At 47.3% G+C, this 13,853-nt stretch overlaps 3 protein-coding genes across 8 annotated transcripts; all 3 read left to right on the top strand.

Moving 5' to 3' along the window:
• The first annotated feature begins 331 nt into the window (after positions 1-331).
• LOC100846855 (protein-ribulosamine 3-kinase, chloroplastic) lies at positions 332-3,495 on the top strand. 5 transcript variants are annotated; one of them, XM_003558912.4, is made up of 9 exons: positions 335-556; positions 936-1,089; positions 1,179-1,269; positions 1,416-1,490; positions 1,600-1,688; positions 1,909-2,027; positions 2,277-2,417; positions 2,637-2,713; positions 3,085-3,495. In XM_003558912.4, the coding sequence occupies exons 1-9, from the start codon at positions 418-420 to the stop codon at positions 3,229-3,231; spliced, it is 1,032 nt and encodes a 343-aa protein (XP_003558960.1). In that variant the 5' UTR covers positions 335-417; the 3' UTR covers positions 3,232-3,495. The 5 variants fall into 5 exon arrangements, with proteins under 5 accessions (XP_024312321.1, XP_024312320.1, XP_003558960.1 ...); XM_024456551.1 differs by having other exon boundaries at positions 1,585-1,688; XM_014899508.2 differs by having other exon boundaries at positions 1,416-1,529.
• Positions 3,496-3,936: 441 nt separating this feature from the next.
• LOC100821548 (ran guanine nucleotide release factor) lies at positions 3,937-7,251 on the top strand. Of its 2 annotated transcripts, XM_014900781.2 has the most exons (8): positions 3,937-4,058; positions 4,174-4,292; positions 4,399-4,434; positions 4,516-4,653; positions 4,893-4,979; positions 5,842-5,889; positions 5,975-6,051; positions 6,779-7,251. In XM_014900781.2, exons 2-8 carry the CDS (start codon positions 4,218-4,220, stop codon positions 6,924-6,926), a joined length of 609 nt encoding a protein of 202 aa, XP_014756267.1. In that variant the 5' UTR covers positions 3,937-4,058; positions 4,174-4,217; the 3' UTR covers positions 6,927-7,251. The 2 variants fall into 2 exon arrangements, with proteins under 2 accessions (XP_014756267.1, XP_024312318.1); XM_024456550.1 differs by having other exon boundaries at positions 3,963-4,292.
• Positions 7,252-9,657: 2,406 nt separating this feature from the next.
• Positions 9,658-13,483, top strand: LOC100845765. Its single transcript, XM_003562134.3, has 3 exons — positions 9,658-10,451; positions 11,688-11,838; positions 12,566-13,483. The coding sequence occupies exons 1-3, from the start codon at positions 9,894-9,896 to the stop codon at positions 13,252-13,254; spliced, it is 1,398 nt and encodes a 465-aa protein (XP_003562182.1). The 5' UTR covers positions 9,658-9,893; the 3' UTR covers positions 13,255-13,483.
• The last annotated feature ends 370 nt before the right edge of the window (positions 13,484-13,853 follow it).

The raw sequence follows: 13,853 nt of genomic DNA, 5'->3' as shown, positions 1-13,853 counted from the left end.
CTCCACACTAGATTGCACAAAAAACCTGCAAACGGACAGGGAAACACAGTGATTGTATTCCTTTCCAATTTATCTGTTGACAGTAGAACCGGGTCGAAAGATGGAAAACAAAAAACAGTGATTGGTTCAGAGTTCAGAGAAAGAAGTGGGCCTCTAATTAGAGGCGCACAAGAACATGGGCTTCTCAGGCCAAGTGATAGTAATGCCAATAATTGGGCCTCTAATCTGAGATAGAAAGCCCAGATTAAACTGGGACGAAGACACCCATCTTCGTCGCCGTACCAGGCCCATCAGGCCCCGGGCAACACGTGTCACCCCCACTCCCAGCAGCAGCCAATCGAGCTTCCCTCAAAAAAAAAAGTAGCCAATCGAGCTTCGCCGGGCGTCCTTGCGCTCGGGGAGAAGAAGGCGAGCGCGATGGCGAACGTGGCGCTGCTCTCCGCCTCCTCCTCGCCATCCACCTCCTCCTCCGCCAACGCTTCCTCGCTCGTCCCTCGCTGCCCTCCATCTCGCCGGTCCGCCTGCACCCGAAGAGCAGCCTCCAAGCTCTCCATCGGTAAGTCCGCCTCGACCTCCTCCACCCAAAAATTATGCTCACCACTCCCAAAATTGTTGCTCCACTGTCATCTACCTCGTCGATGTAGCTGTGCCGATGTTTAGTTCCGCTGTCCTCCTCCTGGCTGCATTCGTGGTCCTCGGCTTCTCCCCCGGTTTTTTTTTGGCGAGGAACAGACCAGCCCGAGATGAAATGTGAGCCGTCGAAATTGGGAATTTGGATAGGGTTCGGGTTTTAGTGGGGATCGTTGCTTGTAGCTGCAGTTAGATGGATACCGGTTCCAATCTCACCGAGGGAAAGGCCACGAAGGCAGTGGTTGTGGATGCGATGTGCTGTGTGTTTTCTCTGTCACTCTGACCTGCTTTGTCCAATTCGGCAGTGGCTGCCATGGGCGATGACCCGATCAAGGAATGGATCCTCACCGAGGGGAAGGCCACGCAGATTACAGGGATAAGCTCCATTGGGGGTGGCTGCATTAACAGTGCTCAGCGCTACATTACTGACGCTGGCTCCTTCTTTGTGAAGACCAACAGGTGTGCAGACATTTTTATGTTGGGAACTCATAATGTCGTGGAGTAATGCAAGTAGTGATGATAGTGGCAACGGTGCGATTGTATCTCAGGCGCATTGGCCCCGCTATGTTTGAAGGGGAGGCTCTCGGTTTGAAGGCGATGTATGACACGAAGTCAATCCGTGTTCCTCTGCCGTACAAGGTGAGTAAAGACCCAGATGCAAGAACATGTATAAGTTGCGTGGTGCATAAATAGTACAAGATATCGTAATGCACGGACATGACTGAAAGTCTGAAAATGCACTAACATGCATACACTCTATACTTACTCTATGCACCTTACTTCAGGTTGGATCGTTACCAACTGGTGGTTCTTTTATCATCATGGAGTTTATTCAATTTGGTCGTTCTAGGGGAGACCAGGTAACCTTGTCCCGAAACCCCTTTCATTCAAAGAAAAAGGTAACTTTGTACCTTATGTTACAAACTTTTGTTTTAATTTATTTATCATTAACAGACTGTTTCTTGTCAGTCAGCTCTGGGAAGGAAGCTCGCTGAAATGCATAAAGCTGCTAAATCTGATAAGGGCTATGGTTTCTACGTTGAAAATACTATTGGAAGGTACTGTAAAGTTTTTTATATTCGAAGATTTTACACACATCTGATTAATTTGACCTTGAATTCTACCTCCAGTTACGTGGCATGCAAATAATGTCTTTTTGGAAGAGGCTTTCGCCTTGCTTTTTGTAGAAAGCCTGCAATACTTTGTTGCTCGTGCAACTCATGTTTTCCCAGGAAATACTTTGTTGGTCTTTCTGATCCACCAATATTTGTAGTGTAGCACTCCACAAATTAACACTTGGACTGCTGACTGGATTGAGTTTTACTCAAAGCATAGACTGGGCTACCAGTTGGAGTTGATATCACAACGATTCGGTGATTCAGCCATATATGAAAAAGGTACATAAGACTACAGAATGCGCAATATGAAAACTGTTGTTGCCATTTTGTATTACAAACACATCGTTAATTGTCTTTCTTTTAGAAAATGGAAGCTTTATTACCCCCGGCCTCTGCATCTGGGATGCATACAGCCAAATATCTTACATTATTCATGACAATTGAAACACATGACACCATTAATTGTCTGCTCATCAATTCTCTCTTAATTTGAGATCATTATCTTAGCATATAATTCCTCTTGCGCAGGTCAACAATTGATCAAGAATATGCATCCACTTTTTGATGGTGCTGTTATTGAGCCATGCTTACTTCATGGTGATTTGTGGAGTGGAAACATAAGCTCTGATGCTAACGGAGATCCTGTAATATTGGATCCAGCATGCTACTGTATGTAAAGTTCACCACCTTTCTCAACTTCTATATATAGTCACAATTCCTTTTTGCATTATAGTAGTGATTTACTTTGAAAGGAAATTTACCGTTTAAGCCTTTAAGGCAAAGATATCTCTGGTTTGTCATTTGTTTGATTACCTGAATTTCCTTCATAGCCCTATTATTACCCATACAGTTTTTGAAGAAACCGTATCAATTCTTCTGTAACTGCAGATGGTCACAATGAAGCAGAGTTCGGGATGTCATGGTGTGCTGGATTTGGTGGGGAATTTTATAGTTCCTATTTTCAGGTATTCACTTATTTTTTGTTAATATGTTTCCAGCACTAGCACATGCAGATGAAAAGTGCCCTTGTCCTCACCTTTAAGACCAAGACCTGAAAAAAAAATGCAGTAGTAAGAAGTTTTCCCTGGTAAAGCTTGGTCTATTTTACTTCCTGCCAATGTGCTGTATTTTCATAAAACCTGATCAGTTCTTCTATAATAAAATTGGACACTAATTGTCGATCACTTCCCAAAATAAATTCCCGCGTCTCTAGCTGTACTTCTTGAGTTCAACCTCCTTAGTGCATGTATTTCTCTCTTCATGTTCCAGTTCCACTACCACAACTTGTCCTGGGTGGTCTACTCAGTTAACTATAACATGCTGTACTCTTTTCCAGGTGATGCCAAAACAACCAGGCTTTGAGAAGAGGAGGGACCTGTATCTCCTCTACCACTACCTGAATCACTACAACCTTTTCGGCTCAGGGTACCGCTCATCAGCTATGTCCATAATCGAAGATTACCTGCGAATGCTGAAGGCTTAGCTAGCTCTCTTCAAGAACAACTGAACAAGAAATAGACACTTCTGTTTCTCCTCACAGTGGCATGAATGCTGAATACACCAAATGTAGAATTGCACGTGTATATGACATGTTTTTGTATACCCTCCTATGTGTCACGATTTTTTTGCATCATATATACATTTCTTGTAAAGTATCCCCCCCTTGTCACACCATTGTATGAACTGAAAGATCCCCTTATATCTGTAAATATCTCACTGATAATTTATCTGATCATTTCTCTGGATACAAAAGGTATCACGTAAAAACAGTGAATGTATTCTTCCCTTTCATCTTTCCCGTGGACTGTGATGGACTATTATCAAGATAGTCGTCGGCAAGGTCGCCAAAGGTCAGGAGAACATGGTAGTCTGCCATTTTTGGATACTCGTCTGAATGTACATCCATGATGGATGGACTCCTCTCTAGCAGCCTCTGGTGTTAATCGCCGTCTCCGTTCTAGTATTTGTGAAGTTCGATGTACACACACGATGATCGAAAATCGAGCTTAGCATCTCTGCGCTTGGGGCAATGACGCAGCTAGTGAGGTTAAGGTTATACGTCCTTGCAACAAAAAAAAAGGTTATACGTCCCTAAAAAAACAAAAAACGGGCTTAGTTGGGCTTAACTCGCTCGATCCAGTTGACTCTTGCAGCCCTCCTCTCTCCTCCATGGCCCATTCGAGGAAGCGGTCTGCAGCCCAACTGAGCCCCAACTCGCCGCCGAGCGCCCCAGCGCCCTCGTTCGTCTTCCTCCTCGCGCATGACTGGATTCCAGACTTCCAGTAGCGCCAGCCGCCAGCGCCGCCGCCGGTTGGTACCCCCTTCGATTCTCTCGCTCCCGATCGTTTCTCCTCCCAGCACCCCACGGTCCGATTCTGCACTTTAGCTCCCCGTTTCATCTCCAATCTGCTCCGATTCGTAACAGAGGCAAAAAATCAAGGTAGGGCGGCCCCTACCGAGTCCTCCGCCATGGCCAGCGAGAGCAGCACGAGGCGGCTCCTGTTCGGCGGCGCCATCTCCAGCACCTTCCCCGTCCGGTTCCAGGTACACGCCCTGTCACCACTACTACACACATCCCTTGCAGCCTTGCTCCCCTCCTCCTGTCGTCCACTTGCTCGTGCTTACGCCGTTTTGGTTTGGTTTTGGTCAGGATGTGAGCAACATTCGCGAGGTTCCCGACCATCAGGTTCGGCCGATTCCCCCGATTCGGTCTGGTTAGAATCGTTTTGGTAGTGATCGATGATGAGTGAATCTGCTGCATACCCAGGAAGTTTTCGTTGATCCTTCCCGTGACGAGAGCCTCATCTTCGAGCTGCTCGACCTCAAGGGCGAAGTGGAGGACGGCGGCAGCGCGCTCTGGTTCCTGCGCGACGTTGCCAACGAGCAAGATGCGGGGGATAGCATGGTAATACTATTATCAGCATCTTGGCTTCAGGGTGTAGTTGGCCATAATAAATCTCGTTTTAGCACCATCTCTTACTAGTATGTGCTTGGCATTTGACCTCAACAACAACAGATGTACTGTATTTGCAAAGCACCCTTTCTGATTCACGTGCATTTCGTTGTTGTTAACTTCCTCATGGAACTACATACTAGATTAAGGGGAGGGGCATGTTGGTAACTTCTTTCTTGCTTGTCGGCTAGGTGGTCGAGCACTCTGGGACAGTTCAACTAGCTGGTCTGCGGGTTGGAGAAGCATCTGTAGTGGCTGGAACTGCAATTGGCAAGCTGGTGAGCTAATCGTTATGTGCATATCCAGATAATTGCCATCAATCGATGCCCAGTCGATTAGTTTTTACCTGTGCTTCCCTGGATATGATAGCATAAGTCGTCCAAATCATACTTTAGACAGGCACTGCTGCACATTACAGAGATGATGGTAAACTTTTCGGTAGGCATCCCATCCATCCTTGAGAACAAACAACAAGGAATTTTTGTTGTCTGAACATCGTTGGTAGTTGGTTGTGTTGTTTATATTGTGGGAGGGTTTAACATTCTTACATGGTTACTGTCCCTTTGCCCTTGGGTACAAATTAACTTGTATATGCTAATTTCTCCAATAAAAAGGTAATGGGATTACTAGTGGGATACACAGTACTCTCATTGTCAGAGAACTGATGATCAAGTAAATATTATGATTTATGAACCATTTGTCAGAATGCACATACCTAAATGCACGTCTTGTTGTGTTTGAGGGAACAAACAGAAATTACGCAAAGATTACATAATTACAGAACCAAAGCCACCAATGGTAATTGGTTAGTGCGATCAAATCTAGCAACATGGCTGCAACCACAAAGAAACAAACTAGGCCTAATCGAAAAAACAGAAGGAGAACAAAAATGATTAAACGCTGCTTCTTGTCTGATGACCTTGCTTGAGATGGCAGCTTCCGTAGCTCCTTGGCACCAGCCACCTTCCACAGCTCAACCTCATTAATTTGATAGTCCTACTTCAGTTCCGTGGTATCCATTTATATGGTGGGCACTTGGCTCTGAAAGGGTGATGAGTGAATAAAATGCACTTTAAAATCTCATGCCTAATATTTTTTTTTGAGGAAAAATCTCATGCCTAATATTCATCATTTCTGTAGGCGGTTTCAAAAGGGAGACAGGGCAGAGAAGCACAGAACATTATTCGAGTGAGCACCCAATTTTCCTTGGTTAGTATGGTTAAACAGTTAATCTTGGCTTTTTAAACTGATGAGTCTTGCATTACCTTTGCAGGTTTACTTGGCAAACATACGTCTGAAGAATGCAGCAACAGATGTAGTTATCACCGCATATGAGCCACTTTTAATAAAGTAAGCTCAGCATCACTATCACATACTTCCTCTGATTGCTGGGAATTTTTTAACAAAACGTTTATATTATGTTTTTACTTTACATGATACAAAATATTATTCAGATTTTGCAACTCAGTCAGTACTGCTTAGTGCCATTTGCTGCTTTTTGTATGACTTGATTGCTATTTAGTGATGTGTTAGGAGAACTACAACTTATTTAACGCAATATTTCCTTGCATAAATCTAATTTATAGTGACATGTTTGAGTGAGGGTCGATAATGTTTTTACGTAGTAACAATTGTCCTTTAACTTTGTGGCAGTATGTGCGGCTACCCTGTCAGGCTCGGATCTTTCTTTCAGTTCCTTGTCTAGGCTAGGACGTTGAATGCAGTTGGCCTTTCATATACTAGTATGGTTACATAAACGACTTTTCAGGTTTTTCTTTCTAGAACACAAAATCGAATATTCAGTTAAACCCAGATCAGCAGCATGTTGTGCTCCGTTAGTTCCTTAAGTTTTACTGCCTCGGTTGGGCATGTTCAAATGCAATTGTAGTAGTACAATAAGTCAATAAGACAAAATATCAAAATTAGATTTTTCAGTTCAATTGCAGGTGAAACAGTATGATGATGCATTGATTTTTATGCAGTAGAGTATCCTGATTATTTGTTTCTGCTGCGCACTTGTCTAGTGTTGCAGGTTCTACTACTTGAGTGATTTATTCTTTTGTCATTTTTATTCCAGCCCGTTGAGTGAGAGCGCCCAGGAGGTTGCGGCTGGACCAGCAGTACCTGCAGAAGAAGCAGGATGCTTACCGATGTCTGAGGTCTTCAGACTTGCGGTGATGAACTTTGATGTCCATGATTGGAACCTTTTCAATGGCAGTGCTTGAAACAGAGGTGGTGGTGAATCATTGTAGAGGCATTTTTCGAAGAAAATCTGTCGATTTGCAGTAGCATTTTCCGAAAGATGATAATTATGGTGGCATATATCAAGTCAACCCATTTTTTATGGGCTTTTTATTGATATGCCTCCAAATCGTGCCGGGTTCCATTAAGAGCAGCACAATGGAACAGCTTTCTGTAGCTTAAAAGCACTGAACAATCCCTTTATGTCCGTAAATGTCTCGCTGACAATCCATCTAAGCATTCACTGATACAAAACGTACCATCACATGAAACATTGTATGTGTTCCTTTCCATTTCATCTTTCTTGCAGTGGACTGTTATCATGATCCAGAAAACGAGTCAAAGTGACGCTGATCCTCTGACCTGTGCTACTAACGCTATCCAGTCAACTGGGATGACAGTGGTGTGGTCGAGTAACAACGTGATGACAGTCAAAATTCTGGCACCTGCATTTCATTTCCCTGAGGAAAATTCTTGCCGCCCGCTGCCCTTGAGCGAGAGAGCTGGAGTGTGTGTTTTACCGTTGTTCCGTCGCCGCGTGCAGGGAGTCGAGTTTTGTGTGCGGATGGAGTCATGGAGCAACAAGAGCAGATCGAACGGGAGCTTGCATGGCGCCGTTGCTTCTGCGTCCGGTCCTCGTCCACCATGTGTTTTGGAGTGATCTGTCTGCAGTCTGGACAGTCACACTGAGTCACTGACTGACTGACTGACTGACTGGACCTTACGATTTCGAACCACAGTGCTGCCGATTTATAAACAAAGCAGGCACGTGGATCGGGCACGGGGCAGCGCGCGACACGATCGCGTACGTGCCGCGATGCAGATCGAGCGAGCTGAGCATCCATTTGTAACAGTTTACCACTAATACTTAGTTGTCTTAAATTTGTCATGTTTCTATGTCTATAAAACGTCTAGATACATGTACGTGTGATTTACCTTCGGTTTTCTCGCATTTCTACCCCAGGTACTCGTGTACATATGCGACCTTCTCGATGCGAGTTGACCTGCAATCGATCGACCCAGCATTTCCCGTACCAGGGTCTGACGACGGGGCAACTGTCAATGCAAGTAAACAACTGAATGCAGCAGGGAAGGCATCGACGACGATTTAATGACACAGCTGGAGCTTTTTCATCACTCGATCCTGCTGTCTGTCTGTCCCTTCCTACCCCAGGTAGTACATCGCCACTGGAGCAATTGATCACTGCGAGATTCATGGAGACTATCTACACCTGCACATATAATCGATCCCATGCATACATAAATATACATGTGCGACGCATCCGTACATGTACTGGACTACAGTAGTATTTTTACACGGCCACAACCTGGAGAAACAAAACGAATCTCGCGGACACGAATCTAGCGATCTAAGATCAAGGAAACAGCGCCGAAGCTTCAAGCATCAACTGGAGGTCAATGCCTCGATCGCTCTTCTTTCCTGTGCTGGAGATAGCAGCATCGATGCGTTGCGAGCAGTAGGAGTACTGCTATATTCTGATGAAGCGTACGTGCGGGTGCGCCCAGCGGAGATGTTAGTCGTGGCGGCCTGGCGGGAGACAAAATGGTCTTTTACAACACCACGAAAGCGTTCAATTATACTACTGCTCCTGTGTTATATATAGTACGAAGTTTCTTTAATTAATTTGGTTTTCCGGACTTTGGTAGTTTCGTCTAAAATTACATCGAAACTAATTTCCCTGTCTGAACGTACGCGGTACAATTTACAAGTATATGCAGTACCACTGCACATACCTTTTGAAATCAGTACTGCTGCACAGATCAAGTGAATGAGCTGTCAAAGAGAATTGAGCACCCTGTGCAAACCTTGGTACTCGATTGACTATTTTGACAGGCACGTATGGGAAATGAATTCATGGACCGATAGAGGCCGTGATCCAGCATACATATACGTGGTTCAGCTAGCACGAGAGAAGCCCGAATTCCCCATGATTGGCCAAATAAATGTGCTCGTTATTGTCAATGCACTGTTATCGACCATTCATGAAGCGGTATGGCCAAGTGTAGCCATAGGAGGATCTACACTGCACCATGTGCTCGTTATTGTCAGCAAATGGCACATTTATACCACACTTGGAGAAATTCAGTGGAGGTAATTTAAGATCCGTGGATGTGGACTTAGTGATCGAAAAATGATGTGCATATGGTAGTATATACGTACTGCAACGGAAAAATGCGTAGCGATTTTTCGTGGACCGCCCTCTAGAAGGGAGTAGTGGGAATTGAAAAGAAAAGCTGCACGCATCGATCAGTCGTACTTACTCCACACAGTTGGACAGGTTAAAGTGGAGTGTCGCGTCAGGAGTTTGGTTGCCTAATCTAAAAACAAAGAACTGGACTGACAGTATTTGTAGCTAGGCAACCTACTAACTCCACTCCATATTACTACTCGTACATACCGCTCAGTCGGCCGATCGCGTATCACTGTCCTCTCTTAGTCTCTTGTCTAATCCGTAATACTCCACATAACCACTCCGGCCCTGTGTCAACAAATACTCGTGCGCTTAACTAACTGGGGATATATGCTTAGTTCGTAGCAATGGTGCTCAACTGCTGCGACTAGTGACTAATTACCGGCGACCGCGTACCGTATAGTATATGGGGACAGGCGAAAAGTCGATCCAGCTGCGCGGTCGATCGAGCAGCGGACTCCATTTAAACCACGCCCCGGCCAGCACTGCGTGCATCTTCTAGCCACTTTAAAACTGACTGATCTCTCTGCCACTGCAGCTCAGCTCGCTAGCAGACACCACCTCAAACCCAGAACAGACGAAACCTCACTGTCACTGGCTTAATTAGCCAGCCAGTAAGCACCGTATATTATACTCCTATCTATACAAGTACCTCGTGAACCTCCTGACCTCGATCGATGCATTTCCGTCGGCACCAACAAGCTCGACCCTTGCTCCCCTGCTAGGCCGGCCCTGGCCATGGCGGCAGTTACGGCGCCGGTGCTGACGCTCCGGGACTTGCTGGAGCTGGCGTGCGAGTCCAGCCGCAGCGACGGCTTCCGCTCCTACCCGCGCCACCTTCCCTCCTCCTCTCCTTCTTCTTCCTCCGCCGATGATGTCGCGCGCGACCTCCTCGCCGAGCCCGGCCCCGACCGGCAACTGCGCCGGAGCCCCTCGCGCTTGTCGCTGGCTTCCATCTTCTTCTTCTCCTCCCCAACCAGGAGCGGGAGCCCCGGCTCGCTCTCGCGGCTCTCCTTCAGGAGCCTCTCGAGGAGACTCCGGGAGGGATTCTTCTGGAGACGGCGCGAGGAATTCGACGAGGACGACGAAAGGGACTCTCTCGGGCTCCCGTCTCCGCTCGTCAGCAGCTGCTGCTCCGACTCTGAGTCGGAGCCGCCCGATGACCTGCGGCTCCAGCCGGAGTCGGAGAAGAAGAAGCTGTCCGAACAGGCACCGGCGACGTCGCCGTCGTCCTCGGGCAGCACGGGTCGCCGCGCCGACGCCGACGCCGACGCCACCGGAGACGGAGGCCACAAGGTCAGTAACACAGTAGTACTCTCTTCTGTTTTGACTAGTTGCTCGCGGCTTGCATGCTTTAAATGCGCCTTCAGCCATGGCCGCGTTTTGTTGGTTGGCTACCTTGGCGAAGAACATTCAAGAGCTTAAGGTCAGGCGTGCATGGATGGGCCAAATCTTGCTATTGCTGCAACAACTACTCTATTTGCATTGCATTTTCCGAATCAAATCAAACAGTAGCACTGCTAGCTAACATCATCCCCATCGATCGATCGCTCGGGAAATTGCAATCTTTGTTGTTTGTCAGGACGGTACCTGTCATTCCTTTTTTGGAAGTTATTCGGGATTTAATTCACGGCCGGGCCAGCTGGAGTAATTAATTAGTTAGAGAACGTACGAAGCTTGAGATTTAACCGGACGCAATATTCTCTTTTGATTTTGATGCGATGTGATGGAGATGATGACTGGTCTATGATAGATTGTACTGGTAGTCTGGTACTAATACCCTTTACCTGAAGCTGAGGCACGCGCAAGCAAGCAACTCGAGCCACGCACCGACAGACGGCGATCGAGCGCGGCTGCCGGCGTTAACACGCCGCTTTCAGCTCACTGACATTGACATGTCACGTATGGGCTCACGAGGCGAGTGCAGTATGGTTGATCCGTGGTACTAGTACTACGCCCCACCGCAGGAAAGGTGCTTCGCAGCGACAGCAAGAGCGATCGATTTTGCTTCTGAAATGGGAATGGATTTTCCTTCTGTTTTTACCGTGGCTGGACCGCTGGATATATGCCTAGCTGTAATGCTGTCTTGGACACGAAAAGCTCTTTAATTTTTTTCACGACCGGAGTAGTAAGTAGTTCGCAGCAGAATTTTGTTTTTCTATCCCCCAATGCATGCGATGCACCTGTCAAACTTTTTCTTCAGGTTGCGTTGTAGTAGCACAGTAGCAGCATGCACCTACACGGTACGCAAATATCCATGCAACGAAACGCACCAATATCGTTCGATATCGCCATCACGTCCACACCGGCGGTTGTGACCACCGGAAAATCAGTGACCTGATCGATCGGGCAGTTAACAACCAGACTCCTGTCAACAGAAGGCAATTCGGCATGCATGCATGATAATCTTTGGTTCTTGGCATTAATTTGTGGTTCCATCGATCTGCATGCACGCAATGCAACACGCGCGTACACTTCAAGAGATTAATTTGCGAAGATAACCATCGAATTTGATGGATTGCATGCATGCAGGCGACTGTCGGTGGGGATGATACAGTGGAGATGGAGGAGAAGCAGCAGCTGAGCCCCGTGTCCGTCATGGATTTCCCCTTCCACGACGACGGAGACGAAGCGAGCGACGCCGGGACGTGCTCGCCTAGTAATTCCTTCCAGCAACTCCAACGTAAGTAAAAAAAAAGATTCTCTGTTCCAGATTACATGTGCATCTTGCAAACCGAGCTTAAAACACAGCAGTACAAAGTGACTAAAGTCTACAGTTGGTCAGTAGTTTTCCAAGCCATGTAGGAGTAGTTTCATGCCGTTTATGCTATACTCATAGAGCCTGAGCCCTGAGGAGGTTTGGATCGAAACTACTCATAGAGTCAGTAAAGCATTTTGTACTCATATGATCCATCAAATTTATGGTGGCATATGTAGCCGACCTTTTGGTTAGCGTGCCACGCCGGACCACGGACAGACGCATTGTAGTTGTAAACGGGACCGGCAAAAAAGAGCTTTCCCCGTTTGGCGTGCCAAAGCTTGGAGTTCGATCGACCATGCATGTCCTTGCGTAGAGAGGCCCTTCCAATTGGCCCTTGCCGCTCTTGCATTAATAAACCAGCCTCGAACACGCATTGCCATGCTACAGGAGCAGCGGCATCTAGGCCGTAGCTCCCCTGTCGCACGTGATCGCGACGTTTGTCGAGTCGAATCGTTCGTGTCCCACGGGTCGAATCTCCTTCTGCACGCACTACTCTAGTCTATGTACTTAAATCAGGATCGATGCACGTACTGTAGGTAAACAAAACGAGAAACCAAACAGTAGTTTAATCGATCATCTACAGTTAACACAGCAAGCTATAGGGCGTTGACCGAACCTGATTGACTGACTGATGGGAAACTGAATGCAGGGTCGTCGGAGAAGGGGACGCTGCGGCACAAGATCCGACGGCTGGAAGGCCTGGCGGAGGCGGAGGCGGCGATCGCCCCCGTGGACCTCGAGCCACGCTTCGTGGCATCTGACTCGGGCAAATCGCTGCACGACACGCGAACCCAGGGCGACTCCAGCAGCAGCACAACGACAACGATGGCACTGCCGGATGAGCACCGAAGCGCCTGTGAGGATCAGGAGGAGAGCAAGTTTCCCGACGAGCCGTTCCGCCTCCTCGGGCGGCTCCTAGACGACGAGGAAGGCACGGCGGGCGATTCGGTTGTGGCTACTGTCGACGAAAGACTTCTCCTCGACTTCTTTGCCGAGGGAATCGACCGCCGGCTCCGCTGTTGGGCGGGTCCAGCGGTCGGCACGGTCAAAAGATCGTCGTTGAATGATCATGACGAGGCGGCGTTGGTCTGTGTGGCGAGGGAGTGGGTGCGAGACGAAGGGTTACGGTGGGGGATCGATGACGTGTTTTTTACGGGCGAGGCGGCGTTGGTGGACATGGAACGAGAAAGACGGTGGATGCGGGTCGTTGAGGAGAAACAAGACGTCGGTGCGACGGTGGCGGGGAACATGGTGGACGCGCTGCTGGCCGAGTTGGTCAATGACTTGGCGCACGGCGGGACTAGTTTCGGAAGCGTGCATGGGTCTTGTGGATGTTAACTTGAGTGTTGACGTGGACAATGCGATGTGTGGTTGGGATTGCGTGCCTTGCGGCATGGTCAATGACTTAAACTATCAGCGAGACCAAGGGGCTGGGCTCAACCTGAGCCTCCAGAAATGGGCCTCCGGAATAGTTGCAGCACCTGAATTTAAGTTTTCTCCCTTAAAAAGTGGAAGTAGATCCTACTCCATCCATAACTTCCAATTTAGCATCCCTAAATATTTTTGCCTTCCTTTTCGCAAAAAAATTAAAAATTCCTATTAAAGGATGACAATTTACTTGTTCAAAAAATTGGAAAGAATCTAAACTACAGTACAACAGGAAAGAAGAAACGGATCATGCCAAAAAAAAACGTTGCAAACGAGCCTCAAAATCAAATTAAAATAGAATCAAGAAATCTAGCTAGTTCCAACGACCAAAGGGGGGCTGCCGGTTGCCCGTAGCCCGATTGCACACGGTACAGCGTTCCACACGCGCGCATGCCGGTGAGCATGCAACGTAGTTAAGAGTATTTTTATTTTGACCAAACGTGGTTAAGAGTAAATCTCGCATCGGGCGTCGAATTCCAGCAAAGGTGGCGAACGAGGGAATAAATCAC

This window comes from Brachypodium distachyon, chromosome 1 (genome assembly GCF_000005505.3).
Source record: "Brachypodium distachyon strain Bd21 chromosome 1, Brachypodium_distachyon_v3.0, whole genome shotgun sequence".
NCBI classification, from domain to species: domain Eukaryota; kingdom Viridiplantae; phylum Streptophyta; class Magnoliopsida; order Poales; family Poaceae; genus Brachypodium; species Brachypodium distachyon.
Note: the sequence above shows the minus strand (reverse complement) of the source record. Positions and strands in the feature narration are given on the sequence as shown.

Coding starts and splice junctions, on each gene's coding strand:
- LOC100845765 (XM_003562134.3), top strand. CDS start 9,894: ATGGCGGCAGTTACGGCGCCGGTGCTGACGCTCCGGGACTTGCTGGAG. Junction 10,452..11,687: donor CCGGAGACGGAGGCCACAAG/GTCAGTAACACA, acceptor GCATGCATGCAG/GCGACTGTCGGTGGGGATGA. Junction 11,839..12,565: donor TTCCTTCCAGCAACTCCAAC/GTAAGTAAAAAA, acceptor AACTGAATGCAG/GGTCGTCGGAGAAGGGGACG.
- LOC100821548 (XM_014900781.2), top strand. CDS start 4,218: ATGGCCAGCGAGAGCAGCACGAGGCGGCTCCTGTTCGGCGGCGCCATC. Junction 4,293..4,398: donor CCTTCCCCGTCCGGTTCCAG/GTACACGCCCTG, acceptor GGTTTTGGTCAG/GATGTGAGCAACATTCGCGA. Junction 4,654..4,892: donor AAGATGCGGGGGATAGCATG/GTAATACTATTA, acceptor CTTGTCGGCTAG/GTGGTCGAGCACTCTGGGAC.
- LOC100846855 (XM_014899508.2), top strand. CDS start 418: ATGGCGAACGTGGCGCTGCTCTCCGCCTCCTCCTCGCCATCCACCTCC. Junction 557..935: donor AGCCTCCAAGCTCTCCATCG/GTAAGTCCGCCT, acceptor CCAATTCGGCAG/TGGCTGCCATGGGCGATGAC. Junction 1,530..1,599: donor CCTTTCATTCAAAGAAAAAG/GTAACTTTGTAC, acceptor GTTTCTTGTCAG/TCAGCTCTGGGAAGGAAGCT.